This window comes from Oncorhynchus gorbuscha, linkage group LG03 (genome assembly GCF_021184085.1).
Source record: "Oncorhynchus gorbuscha isolate QuinsamMale2020 ecotype Even-year linkage group LG03, OgorEven_v1.0, whole genome shotgun sequence".
Lineage (NCBI taxonomy): Eukaryota > Metazoa > Chordata > Actinopteri > Salmoniformes > Salmonidae > Oncorhynchus > Oncorhynchus gorbuscha.
This window is the reverse complement of record NC_060175.1, coordinates 47,471,891-47,498,272: the sequence shown is the minus strand read 5'-3', so window position 1 is coordinate 47,498,272 and position 26,382 is coordinate 47,471,891. Positions and strand designations below refer to the sequence as shown.

At 45.3% G+C, this 26,382-nt stretch overlaps 1 protein-coding gene across 3 annotated transcripts in view; it reads left to right on the top strand.

The window, feature by feature from the left end:
* LOC124031458 (cadherin-4-like) overlaps positions 1-26,382 on the top strand; it is a 258,408-nt gene that overhangs the window by 200,505 nt on the left and 31,521 nt on the right. For all 3 annotated transcript variants that reach the window (XM_046342698.1, XM_046342697.1, XM_046342696.1), the window contains 3 exons: positions 30-185; positions 11,103-11,247; positions 20,743-20,915. In XM_046342698.1, the coding sequence (XP_046198654.1) occupies positions 30-185; positions 11,103-11,247; positions 20,743-20,915 (474 nt within the window). The remainder of the gene's footprint in view (positions 1-29; positions 186-11,102; positions 11,248-20,742; positions 20,916-26,382) is intronic.

The following is a 26,382-nucleotide window of genomic DNA, read 5'->3' as shown; positions in this document are numbered from 1 at the left end:
TGCATAGTGTTTATATCTCCCTCTGCCAGATCCGCTCGGACCAGGACCTGGAGAAGGGGATCCGCTACAGCATCACTGGAGCAGGGGCGGACCAGCCTCCCATTGACGTGTACAACATTGACCCTGTGCACGGCAAGATGTTTGTCACCAGACCCCTGGACAGAGAGGAGAGGGCCTCCTACCATGTGAGTTACATTGCTTGTTACTGTCCCTCCACACATCTGTCTGTCCGTCTGTCTGTGCAGGGTGGCAGCCGTAATTCACAGTGACAGAGTAATGGCAGGCAAACATTACACAATTTTGCCACGAATTCGCCACGTTTTTGCCACTGCAAAACAAATGTTCCAACAAATGTTCTATGAACTTGGGCTAGGATCAGTACGTCGGGACTCGTGTAGTTTGAGCGGGTCAAGGACGCACCGATGATGGCTGTTCCGTTCTCCAGACTCCTGTCGGATATCTGACATGTCCAATATTTTGATATTTTGGTCATGCATCTTGTATTGTGAGCAGTGCTACCACGCGATTGGGCAAGGACTGCTGCCAATAGCCAATGAGGGTTCAGCACGTTAGACCAAAACAATGATGGCGAAGAGGAAAGCGACAACAACACGCACCGTGTGGACCGAGGTGATGGAAGACATATTGGTGGTGCTGTGGAGAGAACGCAGCTGCCTTGTCAATTGGCGAGTTCCTCTTTGAATATTTTCGACCATTCCATTGGTCCTTAATTGAAATCGCCACACACCTGGGGCACCGGGCCATGCAAAACAAACACCACCAATATTACATCCGCATCCTACCAGGACTCCTACCATGACAGAAACCAAAAAGATAATTTCATGTTATCATTATTATTTCATATTAAGTCCATATTCTGCGCCTCTGTCTCTTTTTTGATGTTTCGACACATAATAATGTAAACACTAATGAAGCAGCGCACAGTTTGCGTGCCGGCAAGGAAACCGCGAAATGTGAGCTGTTTTAGAAGTCGTGTAGTGTGTATTCTCAGCAAAAGACTGGGAATCACGAGTACTGCTGTCTCAGATTCCGAGTACTGCCCTTTACCAACACGGTCTGGTTTTGGCCCCGACTTTCCTTTCTGTGCGAAATGAAAGAAAGATTGCCTTGACAGAGCACAGATTTCTGCAGCCACTCAAGCTGTCAATTAGACTAGATTGAGGTTTTTCAGCAGAGAGAGAGAGACGGCTTGGAAACGGAGTGTGTTCGTCTTCCACTGCTAATGAACAGGCGGTGTTCTGGGTGTTCTGTTTGGGGATCACACACATTGTCTACAGTTGCCTGTTTACCCCCATCAGACTGGAACATGTACCCCGTGAACTCTTACTGCACACTTCAGACATGCTCACAACATCTCATGACAATGTCCACTACCACATCAAAAAACACTTCACGTTCTGATAGCCCTACTGTAAACACGATTATATTACATGATTTGATTTACATTTTTGTTGGTTCCCAGTCCATATGGGCTTATTTATTTATTTTACTAGGCAAGTCAGTTAAGAACAACATTTTATTTACAATGACAGCCTACCGGGGAACAGTGGGTTAGCTGCCTTGTTCAACTCAGTGATTACATCTAGCAACCTTTCGGTTACTGGCCCAACACTCTAACCACTAGGCTACCTGCCACCCTACAGTGCCTTACGAAAGTATTCGGCCCCCTTGAACTTTGCGACCCTTTGCCACATTTCAGGCTTCAAACATAAAGATATAAAACTGTATTTTTTTGTGAAGAATCAACAACAAGTGAGACACAATCATGAAGTGGAACGACATTTATTGGATCAAAAACTGAAAAATTGGGCGTGCAAAATTATTCAGCCCCCTTAAGTTAATACTTTGTAGCGCCACCTTTTGCTGCGATTACAGCTGTAAGTCGCTTGGGGTATGTCTCTATCAGTTTTTCACATCGAGAGACTGACATTTTTTCCCATTCCTCCTTGCAAAACAGCTCGAGCCCAGTGAGGTTGGATGGAGAGCATTTGTGAACAGCAGTTTTCAGTTCATTCCACAGATTCTCGATTGGATTCAGGTCTGGACTTTGACTTGGCCATTCTAACACCTGGATATGTTTATTTTTGAACCATTCCATTGTAGATTTTGCTTTATGTTTTGGATCATTGTCTTGTTGGAAGACAAATCTCCGTCCCAGTCTCAGGTCTTTTGCAGACTCCATCAGGTTTTCTTCCAGAATGGTCCTGTATTTGGCTCCATCCATCTTCCCATCAATTTTAACCATCTTCCCTGTCCCTGCTGAAGAAAAGCAGGCCCAAACCATGATGCTGCCACCACCATGTTTGACAGTGGGGATGGTGTGTTCAGGGTGATGAGCTGTGTTGCTTTTACGCCAAACATAACGTTTTGCATTGTTGCCAAAAAGTTCAATTTTGGTTTCATCTGACCAGAGCACCTTCTTCCACATGTTTGGTGTGTCTCTCAGGTGGCTTGTGGCAAACTTTAAACAACACTTTTTATGGATATCTTTAAGAAATGGCTTTCTTCTTGCCACTCTTCCATAAAGGACAGATTTGTGCAATATACGACTGATTGTTGTCCTATGGATAGAGTCTCCCACCTCAGCTGTAGATCTCTGCAGTTCATCCAGAGTGATCATGGGCCTCTTGGCTGCATCTCTGATCAGTCTTCTCCTTGTATGAGCTGAAAGATTAGAGGGACGGCCAGGTCTTGGTAGATTTGCAGTGGTCTGATACTCCTTCCATTTCAATATTATCGCTTGCACAGTGCTCCCTGGGATGTTTAAAGCTTGGGAAATCTTTTTGTATCCAAATCCGCCTTTAAACTTCTTCACAACAGTATCTCGGACCTGCCTGGTGTGTTCCTTGTTCTTCTTGATGCTCTCTGCGCTTTTAACGGACCTCTGAGACTATCACAGTGCAGGTGCATTTATACGGAGACTTGATTACACACAGGTAGATTGTATTTATCATCATTAGTCATTTAGGTCAACATTGGATCATTCAGAGATCCTCACTGAACTTCTGGAGAGAGTTTGCTGCACTGAAAGTAAAGGGGCTGAATAATTTTGCATTCTGTTTTTGATTTGTTAAAATTAGTTTGAAATATCCAATAAATGTCGTTCCACTTCATGATTGTGTCCCACTTGTTGTTGATTCTTCACAAAAAAATACAGTTTTATATCTTTATGTTTGAAGCCTGAAATGTGGCAAAAGGTCGCAAAGTTCAAGGGGGCCGAATACTTTCGCAAGGCACTGTATATAACACAATATCAAGTATGTGTTACCTTAGTAAACCAGCTCATAATTTTATTTTGTTAATCCTAAAGACAGATTTAGCTTTATTACAAACACTTAAAACACGCAGTTCTCCATAACAGATTAGCAGCCAACTCTAAGATCCTGTCAGTCAGTAAGTCCAAGGCCCTCCCTGCTTTTTGCAGCTCTCTCATCTCCCCTTGGCCTGACTCACTCATCTCTCAGGGTTCCTGTTGGTCCACTTAGTTCCAGATGAGGTCCTGTCTGTCATTACTCCTACAGTATCAATCACTATTCCAGAGCCTATCGTCTGTTGGAGGTGGGGGTCTAACCTGGCCAGGCTGGCCCCGTGGTGTCTGGTCTCTTTATGAGGCTGGTGGATGTTAGTACACCTGCTGCTACACCTCTTGGCATGGGAGGGATCAATAAGTCATACAGGTCCTTGGGTTCTTGTTAAGTTCTAGTGGACTAGACTGGCAACTGTAAACAACTATAAACAACCCTGAGCTTGAGAGGAGCCTGGTGTTAGAGCCTGGTGTTAGAGCCTGGTGTTAGAGCCTGGTGTTAGATACCTGGTGTTACCACTTGAGAGGAGCCTGGCGTTAGTGCCTGAGAGGAGCTTGGTGTTAGATCCTGGTGTTAGAACCTAATAATTCTGGTGTTACATCCTGAGAGGAGCCTGGTGTTAGAGCCTGTTGTTAAAACCTGAGAGGAGTCAGGTGTTAGAGCCTGAGAGGAGCCTGGTGTTAGTGCCTGAGAGGAGCATGGTGTTAGTGCCTGAGAGGAGCCTGGTGTTAGATCCTGGTGTTAGAACCTAAGAGAATTATGGTGTTACATCCTGAGAGGAGCCTGGTGTTAGAACCTGTTGTTAAAACTTGAGAGGAGCCAGGTGTTAAAGCATGGGAGTAGCCTGGTGTTAGAACCTGGTGTTAGAGCATGAGAGGAGCCTGGTGTTAGAGCCCAGTGTTAGAGTCTGGTGTTAGAACCTGAGAGGAGCCTGGTGTTAGAACCTGAGGAGCCTGGTGTTAGAACCTGGTGTTGGAGCCTGAGAGGAGCCTAATGTTAGAGCCTGGTGTTAGAACCTGAGGAGCCTGGTGTTAGAGCCTGGTGTTAGAGCCTGGTGTTAGAGTCTGGTGTTAGAACCTGAGAGGAGCCTGGTGTTAGAACCTGAGGAGCCTGGTGTTAGAGCCTGGTGTTGGAGCCTGAGAGGAGCCTAATGTTAGAGCCTGGTGTTAAAGCGTGAGAGGACCCTGGTGTTAGAGCCTGGTGTTAGAACTTGAGAGGAGCCTAATGTTAGAGCCTGGTGTTAGAGCCTGGTGTTAGATCCTGAGAGGAGCCTGGTGTTAAAGCCTGAGAGGAACCTGGTGTTAGAACCTGGCGTTAGAACCAGGTGGCGAATCGCATCTCTGCATGTCTGGCAGACATATCAGTGTGGATGACGGATCACCACCTCAAGCTGAACCTCGGCAAGACGGAGCTGCTCTTCCTCCCGGGGAAGGACTGCCCGTTCCATGATCTCGCCATCACGGTTGACAACTCCATTGTGTCCTCCTCCCAGAGCGCTAAGAACCTTGGCGTGATCCTGGACAACACCCTGTCGTTCTCAACTAACATCAAGGCGGTGGCCCGTTCCTGTAGGTTCATGCTCTACAACATCCGCAGAGTACGACCCTGCCTCACACAGGAAGCGGCGCAGGTCCTAATCCAGGCACTTGTCATCTCCCGTCTGGATTACTGCAACTCGCTGTTGGCTGGGCTCCCTGCCTGTGCCATTAAACCCCTACAACTCATCCAGAACGCCGCAGCCCGTCTGGTGTTCAACCTTCCCAAGTTCTCTCACGTCACCCCGCTCCTCCGCTCTCTCCACTGGCTTCCAGTTGAAGCTCGCATCCGCTACAAGACCATGGTGCTTGCCTACGGAGCTGTGAGGGGAACGGCACCTCAGTACCTCCAGGCTCTGATCAGGCCCTACACCCAAACAAGGGCTCTGCGTTCATCCACCTCTGGCCTGCTCGCCTCCCTACCACTGAGGAAGTACAGTTCCCGCTCAGCCCAGTCAAAACTGTTCGCTGCTCTGGCCCCCCAATGGTGGAACAAACTCCCTCACGACGCCAGGACAGCGGAGTCAATCACCACCTTCCGGAGACACCTGAAACCCCACCTCTTTAAGGAATACCTAGGATAGGATAAAGTAATCCTTCTCACCCCCCCCACCCCTTAAAAGATTTAGATGCACTATTGTAAAGTGGCTGTTCCACTGGATGTCATAAGGTGAATGCACCAATTTGTAAGTCGCTCTGGATAAGAGCGTCTGCTAAATGACTTAAATGTAAATGTAAATGTGTTAGAGCCTGAGAGGAGCCTGATGTTAAAGCCTGAGAGGAGCCTAATGTTAGAGCCTGGTGTTACATCCTGAGAGGAGCCTGGTGTTAGAGCCTGGTGTTACATCCTGAGAGGAGCCTGGTGTTAGAGCCTGAAAGGAGCCTGCATGTTAAAGTCTGAGAGGAGCTTGGTGTTAGAGCCTGGTATTAGGGCCTGAGAGGAGCCTGGTGTTAGCTGGTGTTAGCGCCTGGTGTTAGCGCCTGGTGTTAGAAACTGGTGTTAGAAACTGAGTGGAGCCTGATGTTAGATCCTGGTGTTAGATATTGGTGGTAGAGCCTGGTGTCGGAGCCTTGTGTCGGAGCCCGGTATTAGAGCATGAGAAGTTCCTTGTTTTAGTCACCTACTAGTTAAGAAAGTGAGAGCATCTTCACTCACAGTCAGTGTTAAGTCAATTAGCACTAGACTCTCACTTGATGAGTTACCTGTTGAGAACCTTCTCTGCTCTTGGGTTTTACTGCTCATGGTTGACGAAGATAACTTCATATTTACTGGTCTGTTCTTCAACAAGAAAGACATGACTGGTGTTTTTGACAGACTTCCACGAGATGAAGATGAACTCTGAGGTTAGCGTGTGGGTGAAGTTGAGTTTTTCTCCACAGACAGCTGTAGGGAGAGAGCAGCTGGGAGCCAGCCTGGAGATGTCTGTGCGTGCGTGTGTGTGTGTGCGTGATGAAGGATATATTGCTGGAAACTTTCAAAGTTTACCAGTAAACTACCAGAATGTTGGTAACTTAGAAGTAAAAAAAATATGGTGGCCTTTTGGGGTACTTCAGATTATAAAAGGTGTCTAGTTTTATCTGGCCATGTGTGTGGCCTTAAAAATACTTATGGCTGCAGGGGCAGTATTGAGTAGCTTGGATGAAAGGTGACCAGAGTAAACGGCCTGCTCCTCAGTCCCAGTTGCTAATATATGCATATTATTAGTATTGGATAGAAAACACGCTGAAGCTTCTAAAACTGTTTGAATGATGTCTGTGAGTATAACAGAACTCATATGGCAGGCAAAAACCTGAGAAGAAATCCAAACAGGAAGTGAGAAATCTGAGGTTGGTCGATTTTCAACGCAGCCCCTATTGAATTCACAGTGGGATATGGATGAACTTGAACTTCCTAGGTCTTCAACTAGATGTCAACAGTCTTTAGAAACTTGAATGAGGCTTCTACTGTGTTGTGAAGCTGAATGGGAGCTGAATGAGCCAGGTGTCTGGCAGAGAGCCAAGGGCTGGTCATGCGCAATTCACATGATAGCAACCTGCGTTCCATGGCTTCTCTACAGACAAAGGAATTCTCCAGTTGGAACTTTATTGAAGATTTATGATAACAACATCCTAAAGATTGATGCTATACTTAGTTTGACAAATTTCTTCGATCTGTAATATAACTTTTTGAAGTTTTCATCTGACGTTCTGATGGACCTGCACAAGAGTTTGGATTTCTGTACTAAACACGCTAACAAAAGTAGCTTCTTGTCACGCCTTGGTCATTATATTTTGTGTTTTCGTTATATTATTTGGTCAGGCCAGGGTGTGACATGGGTTTATGTTGTTGTATTTCGTATTGGGGTTTTGTAATTATTGGGATTGTGGTTGAGTAGGGGTGTTGTATAGGCTTGGCTGCCTGAGGCGGTTCTCAATCAGAGTCAGGTGATTCTTGTTGTCTCTGATAGGGAACTGTATTTGGGTAGCCTGGGTTTCGCTTTGTATTTCGTGGGTGAATGTTCCTGTCTCTGTGTAGTTTCACCAGATAGGCTGTAATTAGGTTTCACGTTCCGTTTTGTATTTTGTATAGTTATTTCATGTGTCACTTTTTCCATTAAAGTTATGAGTAACCACCACACTGCATTTCGGTCCGACTCTCTTTCGACAAGCGAAGAACGACGTTACACTTCTGGGACATAAATAATGGACATTATCGAACAAATCAAGCATTTATTGTGGAACTAGGATTCCTGGCAGTGCATTCTGATGAAGATCATCAAAGGTAAGGGAATATTTATAATGTGATTTCTGATTTCTGTTGACTCCAACATGGCGGATAATTGTATTTATTTTATTATTGCATGATTTACTTTTTCCGTAAAGTTATTTTGAAATCTGACACCGCGGTTGCATTTAGGAGAGGTATATCTATAATTCCATGTGTATAACTTGTATTTTCATCTACATTTATGATAAGTATTTCTGTTGAATTGATGTGGCTATGCAAAAGCACTGGATGTTTTTGGAACTAGTGAACGTAACACGCCAATGTAAACTCTGATTTTTTAAATATAAATATTAACTTTATCAAACAAAACATACATGTATTGTGTAACATGAAGTCTTATAAGTGTCATCTGATGAAGATCATCTAAGGTTAGTGATTAATGTTATCTCTATTTGTGCTTTTTGTGACTTCTCTCTTTGGCTGGAAAAATGGCTGGGTTTTCCTGTGAGTTGGTGGTCACCTAACATAATCGTTTGTGGTGCTTTCGCTGTAAAGCCTATTTGAAATTGGACACTGTGATGGGATTAACAACAAGATTACCTTTAAAACGGTATGAGATACATGTATGTTTGAGGAATTTTAATTATGAGATTTCTGTTGTTTTGAATTTGTGGCCCTGCACTTTCACTGGCTGTTGTCATATCATCCCGTTAATGGGATTGCAGCCCTAAGAATTAACACATGGAGACTATATAAAGAAATCAAATAAGATATATGTATATATATACCCACAAATGCTGACGCTCCAGATACTCAACTAGTCTAAAGAAGGCCAGTTTTATTGCTTCTTTAAACAGGACAACATTTTTCAGCTGTGCTAACATAACTGCAAAAGGGTTTTCTAATGATCAATTAGCCTTTTAAAATGATAAACTTGGATTAGCTAACAAAACGTGCCATTGGAACACAGGAGTGATGGTTGCTGATAATGGGCCTCTGTACGCCTACGTAGATATTCCATATCAAATCTGCCATTTCCAGCTACAATAGTCATTTACAACATTAACAATGTCTACACTGTATTTCTGATCAATTTAATGTTATTTTAACGGACAGAAAATGTGTTTTGCTTTCAAAAACAAGGACATTTCTAAGTGACCCCAAACTTTTGAACTGTAGTGTATATACTGATAAAGCTGTGAAACTGGATCCTAAATATAAATCAGCAACTTAGTGAAAACCATTAGTGTTTAATATGAGGGTTACCGCATGAAATATCCTTCATAAGTCTTTACACACTTATTTATTTGACTACGTCAATTTGTCTTTGTTGTAAATGTTTTTCAAGACAAACTGTTGGCAGTTGTGAAAATGTTTTGTGTTATTTAAAAAATAAAGCCATGGTTGATTAGATGCTTTTTTCATTAGTTAGGCTAGTTTCTCTTGAACCATTTGGTCTATCCACTAGAAACTAATGGTCAATGTAGACTCGTATATCCAAAATTAATACTATATATGTTTTTTATTTTATTTATTGTTCAAGTATAAATTACCAGAGTTATCATAGATTGCCTTTGGTTACCTAAATTACCAAAGATTCTGATAACTTTGGTAAATTACCAGTAGCTTTACAACCCGGTAGCTGTGTGTGCGTATGTGACATGTTTCTACATGCGGGTTTGTGTGTGTGTCTGGACAGACCCCATCAGTGGTTGCTGTGGTGGTTCTGGTAGAGTTTTCTCCCCGTGGTTGTGTTTTTCAGGCCTGCCCTCCAGCATGCTAATGACAGGACCAAAACCACACATTAGCAGTCCACACACACTGCTCACACACTCTTCACACACTCCTCCAGGCTCTCAGATCAAATTTCCATTGGCTCTGTCAGCCCCCCCCCCCACACACACACACACACACCCCCCTTTCCCCACTCACCATGCAGAGCCCACAGCTGAGAAAACAGATTGGGCTTGTTTGTTTGTTTGTGTTTCTCTCTGTTTGTTTGTTGTGCTCTGGCCTATGGAAACTCATCGTCTGGGGGAATATTAAGTGGCTGAAGCAACAGGGTTTGAATGCGTTTATACAGTGTGAGTGTGTGTGTGGGCATGTGTGTCTAAGAGCAGAAGTCAGCCTGTGTGTGTGTGTGTGTGTGTGTGTGTGTGTGTGTGTGTGTGTGTGTGTGTGTGTGTGTGTGTGTGTGTGTGTGTGTGTGTGTGTGTGTGTGTGTGTGTGTGTGTGTGTGTGTGTGTGTGTGTGTGTGTGTGTGTGTGTGTGTGTGTGTGTGTGTGTGTGTGTGTGTGTGTGTCCACACTATACGGATGCGACTCAAAAGCAAGATGAGTCATTTTGTCAGGAAGGCAGGTATCGATGCTGTAGCTTGAGGCTCCTCTGTACCATTCAGTCCTCGAATGAACATGGCCTCTTTCTGTGAATATTACAGAGATTCCATTAGTCAACGTTGTACTTAGTGTTATTAAAGGGTCCACTGCCCACATGTCTGTGAAGGTGTATGAGAACGACAACCTCAGACTCCAGGCTCTCGGTCTCTGTCCAGGTTTGTATGGTTTTATGTTTTTACAGAGCTATTGGGAGAGACAATGATGCTGTTCTTTGCCTTTCAAAGCTTCTCTCCAACATAATGTTGTCTGGAGCTGTGAGACATCTTTAGTCGACATGAGTATATTCAGACATGGGGTTGTTACAGCTGGGTTGGAGAAGAAGTCATAGCAGTGCATGTATTGATTGTCACTCTTTCCTCTTAGGGTCCCCAACTGTTTCTTTGTGATTCTCTCTGTGTTTCTGACTCATTACTGGTATTACACGAGGCATGCTCCTTCCATCTCTCTCGCTCTCCTTTTCTAACACTGTGATTCACAGGGAATTTTTGTGGATTGGCTTATCTGCTTATCTCAGTAAAAGACATTGTGGCCAATCAGTGGTGGTGTTGCACAAACCAACCAGGACAGTCATTTTCCTTAGGAGAACAAAAGCCAGACACCACATGAGTTGTGTTGAATAGAATAGAGTCTCTGGGTGTTCTCTGGGGCTCTTGCTGTGTCTGCTGAGCAGCACACACCTCAGGCTGTATCTGTGTTTGGACACAACACCTTATATTCTCTTTCTCTTATTGGCAATTATCAGCACAGGCACTCCAGCAGGCTCTCTCTGTCACGACAAATAAAAAAACTGGAATTACTGCTTCAGTTGTGGAGCTTCCAATTAACAAACCTCTCACAACCAGCAATCAAAATCAAGGTTGCATGGCAGGAATTCAATGGTCAGAGATAGTGGATTTTCATGGACTCTCTAGTGTGCAATTACAGTGAACATACTTGTGAAAGAGATCTGCAATGGCAGAAATACTTGCAGTTACAGGAGGGATTCCAGCCTGTATGCGTTTGTCCGCTGTCATGTTTGTGTCAATTTGCCTTATGTGATGTTTCATGCCGATCAGTGCTGCGTTATGTATCGTCAAAGCTACTGTGGCGTTGACAGGACTTACACAATGCTCGTGTGGTTTCGTTGTGTTGTTTGCAGCTGCGGGCCCATGCTGTGGACATGAACGGGAACAAGGTGGAAAGCCCCATAGACCTGTACATCTACGTCATCGACATGAATGACAACCGGCCAGAGTTCCAGAACCAGGTCTACAACGGCTCTGTGGCTGAAGGCTCTAAACCAGGTACATTCACTATGACGGAATACAGCGTGTTGCTTCTTCAAGTGTATCTGAGAACACCTTAGTGAACAGAAGCATGGTCATTTTGAAGGCAGAGGGAGCAACGTATCATGGTTGGAAGAACACTTGGTTTACCAGTCAGACATCGATGTTTGTTTACTTTGTGTTCAGACAATGTTCTGCTGCACAGTTTAATCTCAGGAGATTTCCGAAACAACGCAGGCGAGAGACAGAGAGAGGGAAAAGAGCACACCACACACACACACACACACACACACATTGCAACAATGGTCTCTCCTCAGTGGAGCGTGGATCTGTTGTCTATTTTAGAACAAACTCTGCTAATTAACGAGAAGAACCAAACATATTTGACTGACTGGTACTCTCTTGTAAAAACCTGTTATTTTTAGCATATGAGGACAAAGTGTGTGTTGGGGTTACAACACTGTCAATTGTGTTGGAGAAGAAAACGTAGGTCGCACAGCTTATTAGCTAATTATTCTGAAATTGTCTCACATAGCTCGCTAGTGGAATGTGAACACAATGTCCCACTATTGTATGATGGAGTTAACACACTGACAAGTACTTTTACATAGACCATAGAGCTTTTCCCTCTCCCTTTTTCTGTCTATCTATTCCCCTCTATTGTATGCAATCATGAATTTTAAATGAGAGAGTGTGCCACTTAGATATGGTTGCCTAATTGACTATTTAAGGAAATGAGAGTGGGGCCATTTTTCATCACTGGTGTATGTTCTGTGGGACGGTTTTATTTTTCTGGGCCATTTTAAGACACAAAGAAGTTCAGCGCCATGTTTATCCAACGTATCACTTCAACTTTAAGCTGCTTTCTTTCGACTGGTAATGAGAATGGGCCTCCCCTCCCCGTAACTCTTTTGGTTCCATCAGACAGAATGTTCTTCTAGCTGCTCAGAGCAAAGGGAGATGTGTGACGTGTTCATCTCTAGTGTATCTAGAAGACTCTGATATCAATGTGTCTCTGAAGTATTACGGCTTATCCCCCATCTACTCTGGCTGCTATGTAAAAGCATTCAAAGAGACAGACCTGCGGGGAGTTGCCCTTATCGCTGTCGCCAGATGCGACATTGTGTATCAAATCAATCCATCAGTGAACGTGGGTTTGAAATGTCACGCTCGCCATCCGCCTCCACCCGCGTTCTTCCATCGGGAGACACAGAGACAAGCATGTCATTGCATTGGATCGGTCTTACATGCAAGTCCTGATGCAATTACAGAATTAACTAATCCAATTGTTATCGTGATTCAGACAGGGAACAAATGTGGTCTGACCAGTGTGGTGTCCATCCACGTGTCATCATTAGGGTATTCTGGGAGCTTGCTGGACATTGGATGGTTATTGTAAACTGATAAGGTTCGTTGACAAATTGGTGAACCCCATGTATTTTATTTAAAAGGAGATGAAGAAGAACCCCCAAACACACACCACCACCACTCTCTCCTCGTGCACAAGAGATCACAGAGAAAACACTCACGTGATCGAGCCTGGGATGTAAAAGGATTTCTCTATTTTATTGTACAACGAGGTCCTCCTTCCTCAGAGCGTAGTTCTATACTCTATCCCGCTTCCTCCCTCTGTGGCGGACCGATGGGAAGTAGTTCCTTTTCATGGCCCTTTTAGAGAGACACTCTGAAATGAGAGCAAAAGACAAATCCAGCGGAGTGCTTTCTCATACACTCAATTTGTCATCTCGGGGGGGGGGGTTCTGTCCTGAAGAGTTTCCTAACAGTCGGAGAAAGATTTAAGAGTTCCCACCACCTCCTGGCCTGGGGTGCTTATTAGACCCCAACGTCTGTACACAGGTGAGGAGAGATGGAGGGATGGAGGAACGCAGGGATGTTTCAATCAGTGTAATGGACCCAGAATTTGTGACTGACTGCTCGTTCTGCGCTGTGTGCAGGAGAATACTTTTTCCTGGGTGATACTTTACAGAGGATTTAAGACCAAATAGATGGAGTCTCAGAGCTGGGGAGGGCATTTATAGCAGGAAAGGCCACCCAGAGATGGAGGACCTTCAGGCAGAAGTAAGTGCTTTGGTTGGTTACAAACTCTGCTGCCTTACATTCACAAACACACACCCGGGTATGAATATCGTAAACATGTAGTGGTTCCTTAGGGACTTCATCAAGTTTGCAAGCCAGAGATACAGAAAGTATTCAGACCCCTTCCCTTTTCCACACTTTGTTACCTTACAGCCATATTCTAAAATACACACAATACCCCATAATGACAAAGTGAAAACAGTTTTTAGAAATGTTTGCAAAGTTATTAAAAAACAAAAACAGAAATACCGTATTTATAAGTATTCAGACCCTTTGCTATGAGACTTGACATTGAGCTCAGGTTTATCCTGTTTCCATTGATCATCCTTGAGATGTTTCTACAACTTGATTGGAGTCCAACTGTGGTAAATTCAAATGATTGGACATGATTTTGGTAAGACACACTCCTGTCTATATAAGGTCCCACAGTTGACAGTGCATGTCAGAGCAAAAACCAATCCATGATGTCGAAGGAATTGTTCGTAGAGCTCCGAGACAGGATTGTGTCGATGCACAGATCTGGGGAAGGGTACCAAAATGTCTGCAGCATTAAAGGTCCCCAAGAATACAGTGGCCTCCATCATTCTTAAATGGAAGAAGTTTGGAACCACCAAGACTCTTCCTAGAGCTGGCTGCCTGGCCAAACTGAACAATTGGGGGATGGTCACTCTGACAGTGCTCCAGAGTTCCTCTGTGGAGATGGGAGAACTTTACAGAAGGACAGCCATCTCTGCAGCACTCTACCAATCAGGCCTTTATGGTTGAGTGGCCAGACGGAAGCCACTCCTCAGTAAAAGGCACATGACAGCCCGCTTGGAGTTTGCCAAAGGAAGGACTCTCATACCATGAGAAACAAGATTCTCTGGTCTGATGAAACCAAGATTGAACTCCTTGGCCTGGATGCCAAGCGTCACGTCTGGAGGAAACCTGGCAGTATCCCTACGGTGAAGCATGGTAGTGGCAGCATCATGCTGTGGGGATGTTTTTCAGCGGCAGGGACTGGGAGACTAGTCAGGATCGAGTGAAAGATGAACGGGGCAAAGTACAGAGAGATCCTTGATGAAAACCTGCTCGAGAGTGGACCTCCGACTGGGGCGAAGGTTCACCTTCCAACAGGACAACAACCCTAAGGACACAGCCAAGACAACACAGGAGTGGCTTTGGGACAAGTCTCTGAATGTCCTTGAGTAGGCCAGCCAGAGCCCGGACCTGCAGCGACTCTCCCCATCCAACCTGACAGAGCTTGAGAGGATCTGTAGAGAACAATGGGAGAAACTCCCCAAATACAGGTGTGCCAAGCTTGTAGCGCCATACCCAAGAAGATTCGAGGCTGTCATCGCTGCTAAAGGGGCATCAACAAATGACTTAGTGAAGGCTCTGAATACTTATGTAAATGTGCTATTTCAGTATTTTATTTATTTTTAAACATTTCTAAAAAATATTAAAAAATCTGTCTTTGCATTGTCATAATGGGGTATTTTGTGTAGATTCATGAGGGGGGGGGGAACTATTTAATCTATTTTAGAATAGGGTTTGGCCGGTAGGGATATCCTTGTCTCATCGCGCACCAGCGACTCGTGTGGTGCGCTAAACAGGTCGCCAGGTGCACGTTGTTTCCGCTGACACATTGGTGCGGCTGGCTTCCGGGTTGGATGCACGCTGTGTTAAGAAGCAGTGCGGCTTGGTTGGGTTGTGTTTCGGAGGACGCATTGCTTTCAACCTTCGTCTCTCCCGAGCCCGTAAGGGAGTTGTAGCGATGAGAAAAGATAGTAACTACCACAAAATTGGGGAGAAAAGGGGTAAAATTCAACAAAAAGGGGGGGGGGAGAATAAGGCTGTAACGTAACAAAATGTGAGAAAAGTCAACGGGTCTGAATACTTTACAAAAGTATATGGACACCCTTTCAAATGAGTGGATTCCGCTATTTCAGCCACACCCATTTCTGGGTGTATAAAATCAAACAAACAGCCATGCAATGTCCATAGACAAACATTGGCAGTATAATGGGCTGTACTGAAGAGCTCAGTGACTTTCAACGTGGCACCGTCATAGGATGCCACCTTTCCAACAAGTAAATTTGTCCAATTTTTGACCAGTTAGAGCACACCCGGGCAACTGTAAGTGCTGTTCTGGTGAAGTGGAAACATCTAGGCGAAACAACGTCTCAGCCTCAAAGTGCTAGGCCGCACAAGCTCACAGAACAGGACCGCAGAGTGCTGAAGCATGTAGCGCGTAACAATGGAAGCAACGTCAGCACAAGAACTGTTCGTTGGGAGCTTCATTAAATGTGTTTCCATGGCCGAGCAGCCGCACACAAGCCTAGGAAGATCACCATGCGCAATGCCAAGCATTGGCTGGAGTGGTGTAAAGTTCGCTGCCAATTGGACTCTGAATCAGTTATGACGCGGTCTGACAGATGAATCTGGGTTTGGCCGATGCCAGTTTGGTGGAGGATGAATAATGGTATGGGGCTGTTTTTCATGGTTCAGACTAGGCCCCTTCGTTCCAGTGAAGGAAAATCTTAATGTTTCAGCATACAATGACATTCTAAACAATTTTGTGGCAACAGTTTGGGGAAGGCCCTTTCCTGTTTCAGCATGACAATTATCCTGTGCACAAAGCGAGGTCCATACAGTAATGGTTTATCGAGATCGGTGTGGAAGAACTTGACTGGCCTGCACAGAGCCCTGACCTCATCAAACACCTTTGGGATGAATTGGGACGCCGACGGCGAGCCAGGCCTAATCGCCCAACATCAGTGCCAGACCTCACTAACGCTCTGGTGGCTGAATTGAAGCAAGTCCCTGCAGCAATATTCCAGCATCTACTGGAAAGCCTTCCCAGAAGAGTGGAGGCTGTTTATAGCATCAAAGGGGGACCAACTCTATATTAATGCCCATGATTTTGGAATGAGACGTGTCCACATACTTTTGTCCAAGTAGTGTATAAAATAGATTTCTTCTCCCTCAAGTCTGTTCTTCTCTAATAATTCCTTCAGCATGGGAAGTTGTGAAGACATGTGAAGAGACATTGCAGTAAATTGTTCTGACTGCCCATGCATTGAGGTGTGAGGTAATTTTCTGGCGGCTGGTTTTCACTGGTCCCTCCCGGGCATGGCAGGGTTGTGTATGGTGGTGGGTGGAGCTGCAGTGTGGTCTGTTAAAAGCCCGGGGAGGGCCAGTAGTGCCATTAGAGCCAACTTTGTGTGACCGCAGTGATTTGTGTCCCCTTTATCACTCTGTCCCTAGACACACACACAGAGTGACTGCCACATCCCTCTCCTTCTCACCTCTCCTCCTTGGCCTCATACTTCTCCTCCTGCCCTTCCACACAGTCTCTCACCCACTACTGCCTCCCCATATTAATATTGTACTCTACTTTACCTGTCCCTCTCTCAATGCCTGTTTTTAATCCTCCTCTTACCCTCCTTTTCTTGTCCTTTCCTCTTCCAACCCCTATCTCTCTCCCTCTTGCTACCCCTTTTAGTGCCCTTTCCAGCCTTGTCTTCTCTCTCCCTTCCCTTTTCATCGCCGGAAATGCCTTGCCATGCTATCTTTCTGCATCTGTGCTTTAGATTAGATGAGTTTATTAATCACATGCACAGCGTCGCAGATGTAATCACAAGGACCGTGAAATTCTTATGCTCTGAGTGCAAAAAGTGCAGGTCAAAAAAGGGAAGTGAATGAGACAATACAAATATGAATAATACTTGTGTCCATCTCTCTCTTGTTCTGCCCCTTTGCCTCCACATCCTCCACTGGTGTGTATGGCTGCCAGGCTTCCCCCAAAAAATGACCAAGAAAAAAAACATACAAAATAATTGATCTTTCATCTCTCTGTGTATCATAAATGTCATTCAATTCGTATGAGGCTGAATGTATCTCACCGGAGAAAGCAAACCAAGTGAACAACACCCCGCCCTCTGTATGTGTAGCCCATCTATCTGATGCTGTCTGGTCAAAAAGAGTATGACATTGTTGCCGCCCGTGGTATTGAATGAAAGGGAAGCCAGGGAGCATTTGGCTTCCCTTGATGAAAAAATAAATAATAATAATAGTCAATCAGCGTTGAGCTAAACAGAACACAGCTGTGAATGGTCCTGGCACCCCCCAAAAAAAGTGTCAAGGGAAGCCAGTGCGGATTTGCCTTCAAACCAGTCATACCACATTAGAAGCCAAACATCATTGACAGAAATGTTGCATCTCATTGTGTCGTTGTTCTCCGGTGGTTAGCTAGCTAGCTAAAATTGTCCCTTTCCTAAAGTAGCCATGGATGGAGATAGGGATTTGGACTTGTGGTTTTACTTAAATCTCCATGCTGGCCAATGATTATAACGGAAATTCTGATCCAACCATAACTCCCCCCACACCCCACCCCCACATACACACACACAGAGAGAAATCAGTACCATGGACAGATACATCATATTTACCTTATGTTGATTGGACTAAATTGTTTCTGGTATCTTTTAGTTGTCCCTGTATTAGGGCTCACAAGTGGCGCAGCGGTCTAAGGCACTGCATCTCAGTGAGTCCCTGGTTCGAATCCAGGCTTGATCACATCTGGTCGTGTTTGGGAGTCCCATAGGGCGGCGCACAATTTGCCCAGCGTCGTCTGGATTCGGGGTAGGCCGTCATTGTAAATAAGAGTATGTTAATTAACTGACTTGCCTAGTTAATTAAAGGTTTAATAAATGTTTTTGACTAAGCATATGTGATTAGATAATGTTGACGTTGAAATAGTGCTGGAATAGCCTGTTTTCTGTGCAACTCCCGATGACTCCAAATCAATAGTCGTTTAGTAGTCCAAAAATGTACTTGACCATGCTGTAGGTCGTATAACTGTTTGTTACAGGCTAAATGTTTTGTGGACCTGACCGGACAGATGTTGCTCTCTTGCTCTCTTTTATGATGAAACAAAGGTGTGGTTGAATTTATCCTGCCACTGTGCCTTCTTATTGTCTCGGCCTTAAGCTTATATACAGTATCACGGTGTCAAGGCAAATGAACTAACGGGTTATAGAGCGAAAAATGCAATTATCACAACACAGGTTGTAATATATATATTGTTTTCCTTGCTTGGTTTCCCCAGTGATTTTACCCTCACACCGCTACTATAATCTGTAATTCATCTGTAATTGGAAGGCAGCCCAGCTAACACATAACGTTCTGAGAACCATATGTTTCTTAGAGCTCGTTGAGAGCGTGTTTGTCCGATGGTTATTCTGCATACAACCTTTCCACAACTTGGAAACATTAAGAAAATATTCCATAAAATCCACAAGAAATCATTAGACGTTCAAATATTTTTTGTAAGATTGTTATTTCGTTCTCAGTGTCTGAACAGCTTTGAATGAGTAAAACAAATATGTCATGCTAGCTCAATTCTGGTGACGCAGTGGACTAATTTACTGACTAGAGATCAGAAGATCGTCGGTTTGAATCACACTGACGCCGTGAGATTTTCACTTCCATTCTCAGAACGTTTAAAAAAACATTCAGTTTTACTGGTCAGGAAGCGTATGGCTTCGTTCCCAGAACCAATGGAAAATCTAAAACGTACGTTCCCACAACTTCCAAGGAACCACATGTGTTAGCTGGGAGGTGTTGACCCCCAGCTCAGTCATGTTTAGTCAGTGGATGGAGCCCATCAGGGATCTCAACTTTCCGCTCTCTTTCCCATGTAACCAAATGGCCAACATGCCTGCCTTGCCTGCCACCAGTGAAATTTTCAGCTCCAGTGGTTTTGGTGGAAAAGCAATTAGGATTTAGAATTCATTTTCAAATGAAAAAAAGAATTAAACAGGCTCAGAGGTTAACTCTTTCAGGCATGCCCACACTTTTAGACAAAGAGCAGTCTTTAAGCTTATTAAGAAATCCCTCTTATTGAAATTAAAGGTGGCAGAGTTGACATACGATTCTCTACATTACTCCTCCCCCATCGGACTGAACATTTGATCAAATGTTGATGCTCTCCTCTGTAATAAGGGTCATTGTTTTTCTCCTCGCTCCCTTCCATGGCTCTCTCTCTCTCCCCGTTGTTTTCTCTCCATGGGCAAAGTGACAACTCCTGCTTTGAAACTTAATGAAGTTTGAAATAGAATTCTCAGCTACAATTATTCTGTTGATTCTGGCTGTCACGGGAATTATGGTGCTATCTCTGCCCAATTATGAGAGCCAGCAGAACAGACACCTGTAGCTGCGAGTACCCACTGTGTGTCTCTTCTCCTGTCTGTCTGAAATTCAACATGTTTCTGCACTAGCTAATCCTATCTAATACTATCCGTGCCCCTACTTCTGATATACAGCAAAACTGACCCTAGATCAGCTCTAATGTCTCTCACTCCTCCCTGTTTTTCCTCCCATCTCTCTCTCTCTCTCTCTCTCTCGCTCTCTCTCTCTCTCTCTCTCTCTCTCTCTCTCTCTCTGTCTCTGTTTCTCTCACTCGCTCTCTACCTACACTCCTCTCTGTCTCTGTCTATCAATCCCTATATCTCTCTATATATGATTCTTTCTTCTCCTCTTGCTCTCTCCCCCTGTCTCTTTCTCTTTGTTTCTGCCTCCTTATACAGTACAACAACCCTAGCATGTGTGTTCTCCTGCCTCTCTCCCCCTAAGCTGACAAGACCCTAGATTTCCTGCTGCAGCAGTAGCAGTAGCAGCCTTTAAATGGCTGCCTGATGGAGAGTGACATTTTCCCTGAGCTGGGGAGAGGAACGAGGAGATCTCTCCCTTTTCCTGGACAGAGTGCTCCTAATTGCCTGGTCACATTTGTGAGCCTGGCTGACAAGCTCTTACAAATCAATAATTCTGCTAGGGGAGATGGGGGCACAGGCCTTTCACCCCCATCCCCCCCACCTCTATACACACGTACACAGGCACACACCACCCCCACCGCCAGCCTTAAATGGCTGTGTTTTTTACCCATGATTCCAAGACAAATAGGGAGAGAGCATCAGAGCATTAAGGGCAGCAGCCGTTCTGCTGAAGGCTGAAATAATGGATGGTGGAAATGGCAGAAGAGCCCATGCTGCTCATTACTAAATGGACTCTGTAGGGAGGAACTTTACCCTGCCTGCCTGCCTGCCAGCCTGCCAGCCTGGTATATACAGGGATGGGATGAATGGGGGCTTTTTCACAGAGTTTTTTTGTCTGCTTATTTTCCCCTTGAATTTTCCCTTAGCTGAAGACATAGATGCAGGGAATGGGTTTGAAATACGTTTAGAAGTGTGTATACTGTGTACTGTATGTTAAATATGTGTTTGTGTATGATGATGGGGCACATATGTTACAACTCTTGGTGTTTGTATGACTGTTCATGGCTTTTTCTTTGCCAGGAGGAGGTGTTTCCTGTGCTGTGTGATTCACATTGTGTTTCTGTAACTGTTGCTGGCTCTGCCTCCTCCCTGTTGGCAGGCACGTTAGTGATGCAGGTGACCGCCAACGACTCAGATGACGACACCACAGCCAATGGGATGGTGCGGTACCGGATCCTATCCCAGACCCCCCACATGCCAATCCCCAATATGTTCACCATCAACAGCGAGACGGGAGACATCTTCACGGTTGCCGCCGGCTTGGACAGGGAGGTCAGTAGCACAACAAGGTCACACTGTCTGTCAGGGGGCGCAGGGGGAACAGTGGGGAGGAAGGGGTATTGACATCTTTTTGGATAGGTGTTCATGTCAGCCTGTTACTGCACATCCACAGGGTTACGGTATGTTGATGGTGTCTACTGTGTCACCTTACATCTCATGGCAGGGGTACCATGTCAAACTAAGTCATTATATTAAATATAGTCTGACCCTGGGTGTTGTTCCCATTCCTATAGGTCACCACTCCTGTACACCAGTCAGTCACCTTCTACCCTTAATAACAAACTCAGGATTCCCTCTCTCCCTAGACTAAACCTTAAACGTGATGAGCAAAATAGTCAGATAGGGTTGGGGTTGATTCCTATTCCAGTCTATTCAGGAACTGAATTGAATTATTCATGTGTAGAGACTTTTCATGTCCAATTCAGTTGACAGGAGTTGAAATGGAATCGACCCTGACCCTGCGAACAGCACTGCTAATGGCTATAAAATACCAACATGTGCTGGCCCTCCTTAAGGGGGTCATGGGAATGGATTTCACCTGGTTTATCCTCTACCCTCCTTGTGTCGCACTCCCGCAGGTGTTGTGCCCCCCCTTCTTAGATCACTAATGAGGGAGGTCACGGTGGGTCAACTCTGTTCATCCCATAATGCATCAGTAAGCTGCCAGCAGAGTATTTTATAAGAAGCTGTGCTCACCCTCTTACAGTCAGCCTCTCAGACTCACACTCCTAACACTCCTCTGTGGCCTGACATTCAGAGGGAAACACGTCCGCCCGTCCTACTCCTAATGCTCCAAAGACACAAATTTATAACATACTGTATCATTATGATATTATTAGTCTGGGTGCTTTTACCACATACATAAAAGCACAAGTGCTGAGTCTAAGCCTTTGAGCTCTGGCAACACGAGTCAGTCTCATAACGTTTATATTCGCAGATTCCCCAATAGTTCCACATGGCACTAGCTCCATCCTGACCATCTTGTGGAAACCAGACGGATTTGACCTATATTGGAAACAAAAGACTGGTGTGGCTACCAGGTTTAGTTGTTTAATATCTGATTTGTGTCTGAATAATTGAGGAACATAAACAATCACAATTGCATCCAGGTTCTGTATGCATGTACTTTACTCATTCAAGTATGCATGTTATACAGTAAAGGGTTGACAGTAGAAATCATCTGCAGTTAATGCAGGGGCCTGTTTCACTGTCCCCTGGTCTCCCCCACAGCTGAACGGATGGGAGTCAACCTCATTAATCTAGGTAGAGCAGCAACTCCAGCAGCCCTGTCCCACCTGCCTCTCTCCCTCTGATCATTCCCCTAAAACTGGGACACACCTGGGTGTTCACCCACCTACGCTCAAGGTCACACACATAAGTACACTCTCAGGCATTAGGACACATGTATGCATGCACACACCCGCACGCTCACACACACACACACACACACACACACACACACACACACACGCACACGCACACACACACACACACACACACGCACGCACACACACACACACACTGCAATGTAGCAGCTAATCCTCTTCATCAGTTGCACTGGAGACTAAATGGAATATTCATGTGTTAATTAAGGGGTGAGTGAGCCTCTTCAGTGTGGAGAAGAGCAGGGGAACAGGAAGGGCACTTCAGTGTCACCCAGCCCTGAACACTCCTGAATGCCAATTACCCTGCCACTCACTGCATCCCTGACCTCACCTCTTCTGTGCCCTCGTGCCACTGCATGTTTCAGCACACTGGTTAACAAGCAGGGCTAAGCTGTCTCTGGGTCCCTCGTTCTCTGCCTGAGAAACAGAGGTAGTGCACATAAACAAGCCACTGTGTCTTTCTCTTGTGCTGGTGCGCGTCTGCTAAATGACTTAAATGTAATGTAATGTAATGGGCAGCATTTGTTAGTCCTGGTCCTGAGTGTGTAGCGGTGGGGTACAGTAGGAGGTAGCCTGCTGGGTGTCAGAGCTGCTGAGTGTAAGAGTCATGCTGTCCTGTACTGTGTGCCACAGATGGACTGGGCTGTCTCGGTGCTCTCTAGGCCTGGCTGGAGTGGCAGGTCCGTTGCTTTTCATTCCCCCAGGCTACTGCAGCCTCACCGGAGCCTGGCTGTGCACGGTGCTGGGCACGATGCTGGGCGGCGGTGCTGACTCGTGTCAGCTCCAGGTTGGACCATGTAAGCTCCGCTCTGCCTGATTAGGGCATTGATCTGACACTGTAGTCGGTGTTTCTGAGTGCCTAAAGACTGTCCACATGGGGGAGGAGAGGCTGGGCAGGGGATAAGGCAGGGCACTGGGCATCTACAGGGGCTTGGATGTGCCAGCTCCAGGGGACTGAGTATTACTCCTTCAAGCTGGGGAAGTGGTTAACCATTATGGAGAAAAGTAGAGAAAAGTTTGTTTTTGACATATCTGGGGGGGGCAAGTGTCTGTGCATATGGGTGTATCGGAGTATTTGTGAGACAGTATTTCATGTGTCATGAGTATATCATACTGGTCTGGGTGTGTATGTATATTGTATGTCCATGTGTCTTTGTGTTTCATACAGTGTATTTAGGAGGGGGGCTGTGCTCCATCTTCCTCAGAAAGCTGCAGTGAATGGGAGAGAGGGAGTCTCTCTGGGTTAAATGTGAGTCAGTGGCTGTTTGAGGTAGATTGTTAGTGACAGGGTAATCACTGTGGTCAGTACCAAACTGACAGGCCGGAACACAAACCACAGAGCAAATACGGAAAGTGCTAGTTCAGTGCTCATTCACGCTTGCTTTGTCTTCGTCACATGTTCAGTCTGCCTAGCACACAAAGCACAAACACACACAGCTCGGATTCTTTGTATATTTTTTTGCCAGTAGTGGTCCCCGAAAATTGCGTAATATGTCACATACAGTGTGTGCAACACATCATTGCTGTCTCTCTCTCGCTGTGCTGTGGGTGCATCATGTGCATCTTGCTAGCTGTCACTCATATGGCGAGGCGCTGAAGGTCTTTGGTTGAACTCGAATTGCTAGGGTGTTGGCCCACGTGGGGGAAAATGTCATGGGAAATGGCGCAGCACAGCTTCCAGAAAAGGTGTTGCTTTCAAACTAGGGATTTTGTGGCTAATTGAGGTAAGACAGTCGTTCTACTCATAGATTATGCTTGTATGAACTACACATTGACACATCCAGCCCAAAGTGGGAGTTTAAAAAAACACTTAGTAGTATCCAAAGTTCTGGAGCATGTCTTTAATGTTTTGTAAGTAAAAAATGTACCTTGCATTTTTTCCTATCAATGTCAGTAATGTCTTTCTATCTTTTTTGTAACTAAGATTTGAAAACAAACTCAACTCCAAACAGTGACTATTAGACAAACATTTCAGGATTTATTTTGACCTTTTTGGTTTAAAATGAGTACTGGCAATAGAGTTCTGTTAGCCTGTAGCCTTTTGTTCTTTCTGTACGCTCTGGTCTCGTTCAGCTCCTGTGCAAAGGATCTCATTTTACCTCAGAGTTTGCAGCAGTGTTCTGTTCTTATGGCCCTAGATGCCTTTCAACCCTTCCCATTAAAGTCCAAGAGCTTAGGCCCGTGGGAAAAGCGCTGCTTTTGTTCTGTTTGGTGAAAGAAGAAGGCGTATTTCCTTTCTTGAGTTGGGCTCTAATCTAACAGAGATACTTATTTTCAAAGATCTATAGGACTCATTAGAGACACCATTAATGGCTTGTTAGGGCAGACACACGGACGGAAGAGGCTAGAAGAGTGTGTGTATGTGTGTGCTGGGTTAAACTTCTATCAACTGTCAGGTTTGGAACAAAGTGCTGCAGGACAGCATGTCTCATTCCCCCGACTGTGTCAGAGTGCCACCTGCTGTTGGGCTTAACACACCTTTCCATGCTTGATCAAAGACTATGCACGTCTGCTACTCAGAGTCAGGCTAGCCACAGGACAGCAACTATCCAGGACTACTGTTACCCTGATGTAGCTGAATGAAGGGTGTATCTGCTGCAGTGCACGATGAGAAGAGATGGTATTGATCTTTCATTATGACTGTAATAAAGCGCAGCCCATATTGAGTTTTCATTAATAGAGCTGGTCTAGTTCAAATTAACATGTGGAGCAAGTCCTAATGACTCTGCAGAACTTTAAATGACTCTGGGTGAGTTTAAGTGTTTTAAAAAGCCTTGCTGGATCAACTGACCTGACTATTAAGCACACTGCTCCTTGAGCAGAGAGCGAGAGAGACGGAGAGCGAGAGAGACGGAGAGCGAGAGAAACGGAGAGAGAGAGAAACGGAGAGAGACAGAGAGAGAGAGAGACAGAGAGAGGGAGAGTGTGAGACGGAGAAAAAAAAATAGAAAGGGCACTGATCTTTCCCCAGCATTTTACTGGCCTCCATCAGGGTTCATTAGCCAGCCACCTGGGTTCCACCCTAAATGCGTCTGAGATTCAGGTCCTGACCCCAGAGCTGTTATAGGCCGTGTTATCGAGGTCAACCGTGCAGAACTGGCCCAGGCATAGCAGATAGCAGGGCTGCTGAATGGTGAAAGGCTTGAAAAGAGGCCCTTTCAGCTGAACACAGGGTAACACTTTATTTGAATAGTCTATCTACAGAATATCCGTAACATTTCAAATTAAATGTATTTATAAAGCCCTTCTTACATCAGCTGATATCTCAAAGTGCTGTACAGAAACCCAACCCAGCCCAGCAAGCAATGCAGGTATAGCAGCACGGTGGCTAGGAAAAACTCCCTAGAAAGGCCAGAACCTAGGAAGAAACCTAGAGAGGAACCAGGCTGAGGTGTGGCCAGTCCTCTTCTGGCTGTGCCGGGTGGAGATTATAACAGAACATGGCCAAGATGCTCAAATTTTCATAGATGACCAGCAGGGTCAAATAATAATAATCACAGTTGTTGTTGACGGTGCAAAAGGTCAGCACCTCAGGAGTAAATGTCAGTTGGCTTTTCATAGCCGATCATTCAGAGTATCTCTACAGCTCCTGCTGTCTCTAGAGAGTTGAAAACAGCAGGTCTGGGACAGGAAAGACCCTAGCACCCCCCCCCCCCCCCCCGACACATAAATACTGGAGTCTGAGACGGGAGGGGTCGGGAGACACTGTTGCAACATCTGACGATACCCCCGGACAGGGCCAAACAGGCAGGATATAACCCCGCCGACTTTGCCAAAGTACAGCCCTCATATTGCTAGAGGGATATCTTCAACCACCAACTTACCATCCTGAGACAGGGCCGAGAATAGCCCACAGAGATCTCCGCCACGGCACAACCCAAGGGGGTGCGCCAACCCAGACAGGAAGATCACGTCAGTGACTCAACCCACTCAAGTGACGCACCCCTCCTAGGGACGGCATGAAAGAGCACGAGTAAGTCAGTGACTCAGCCCCTGTAATAGGGTTAGAGGCAGAGAATCCCAGTGGAGAGAGGGGAACCGGCCAGGCAGAGACAGCAAGGGTGGTTCGTTGC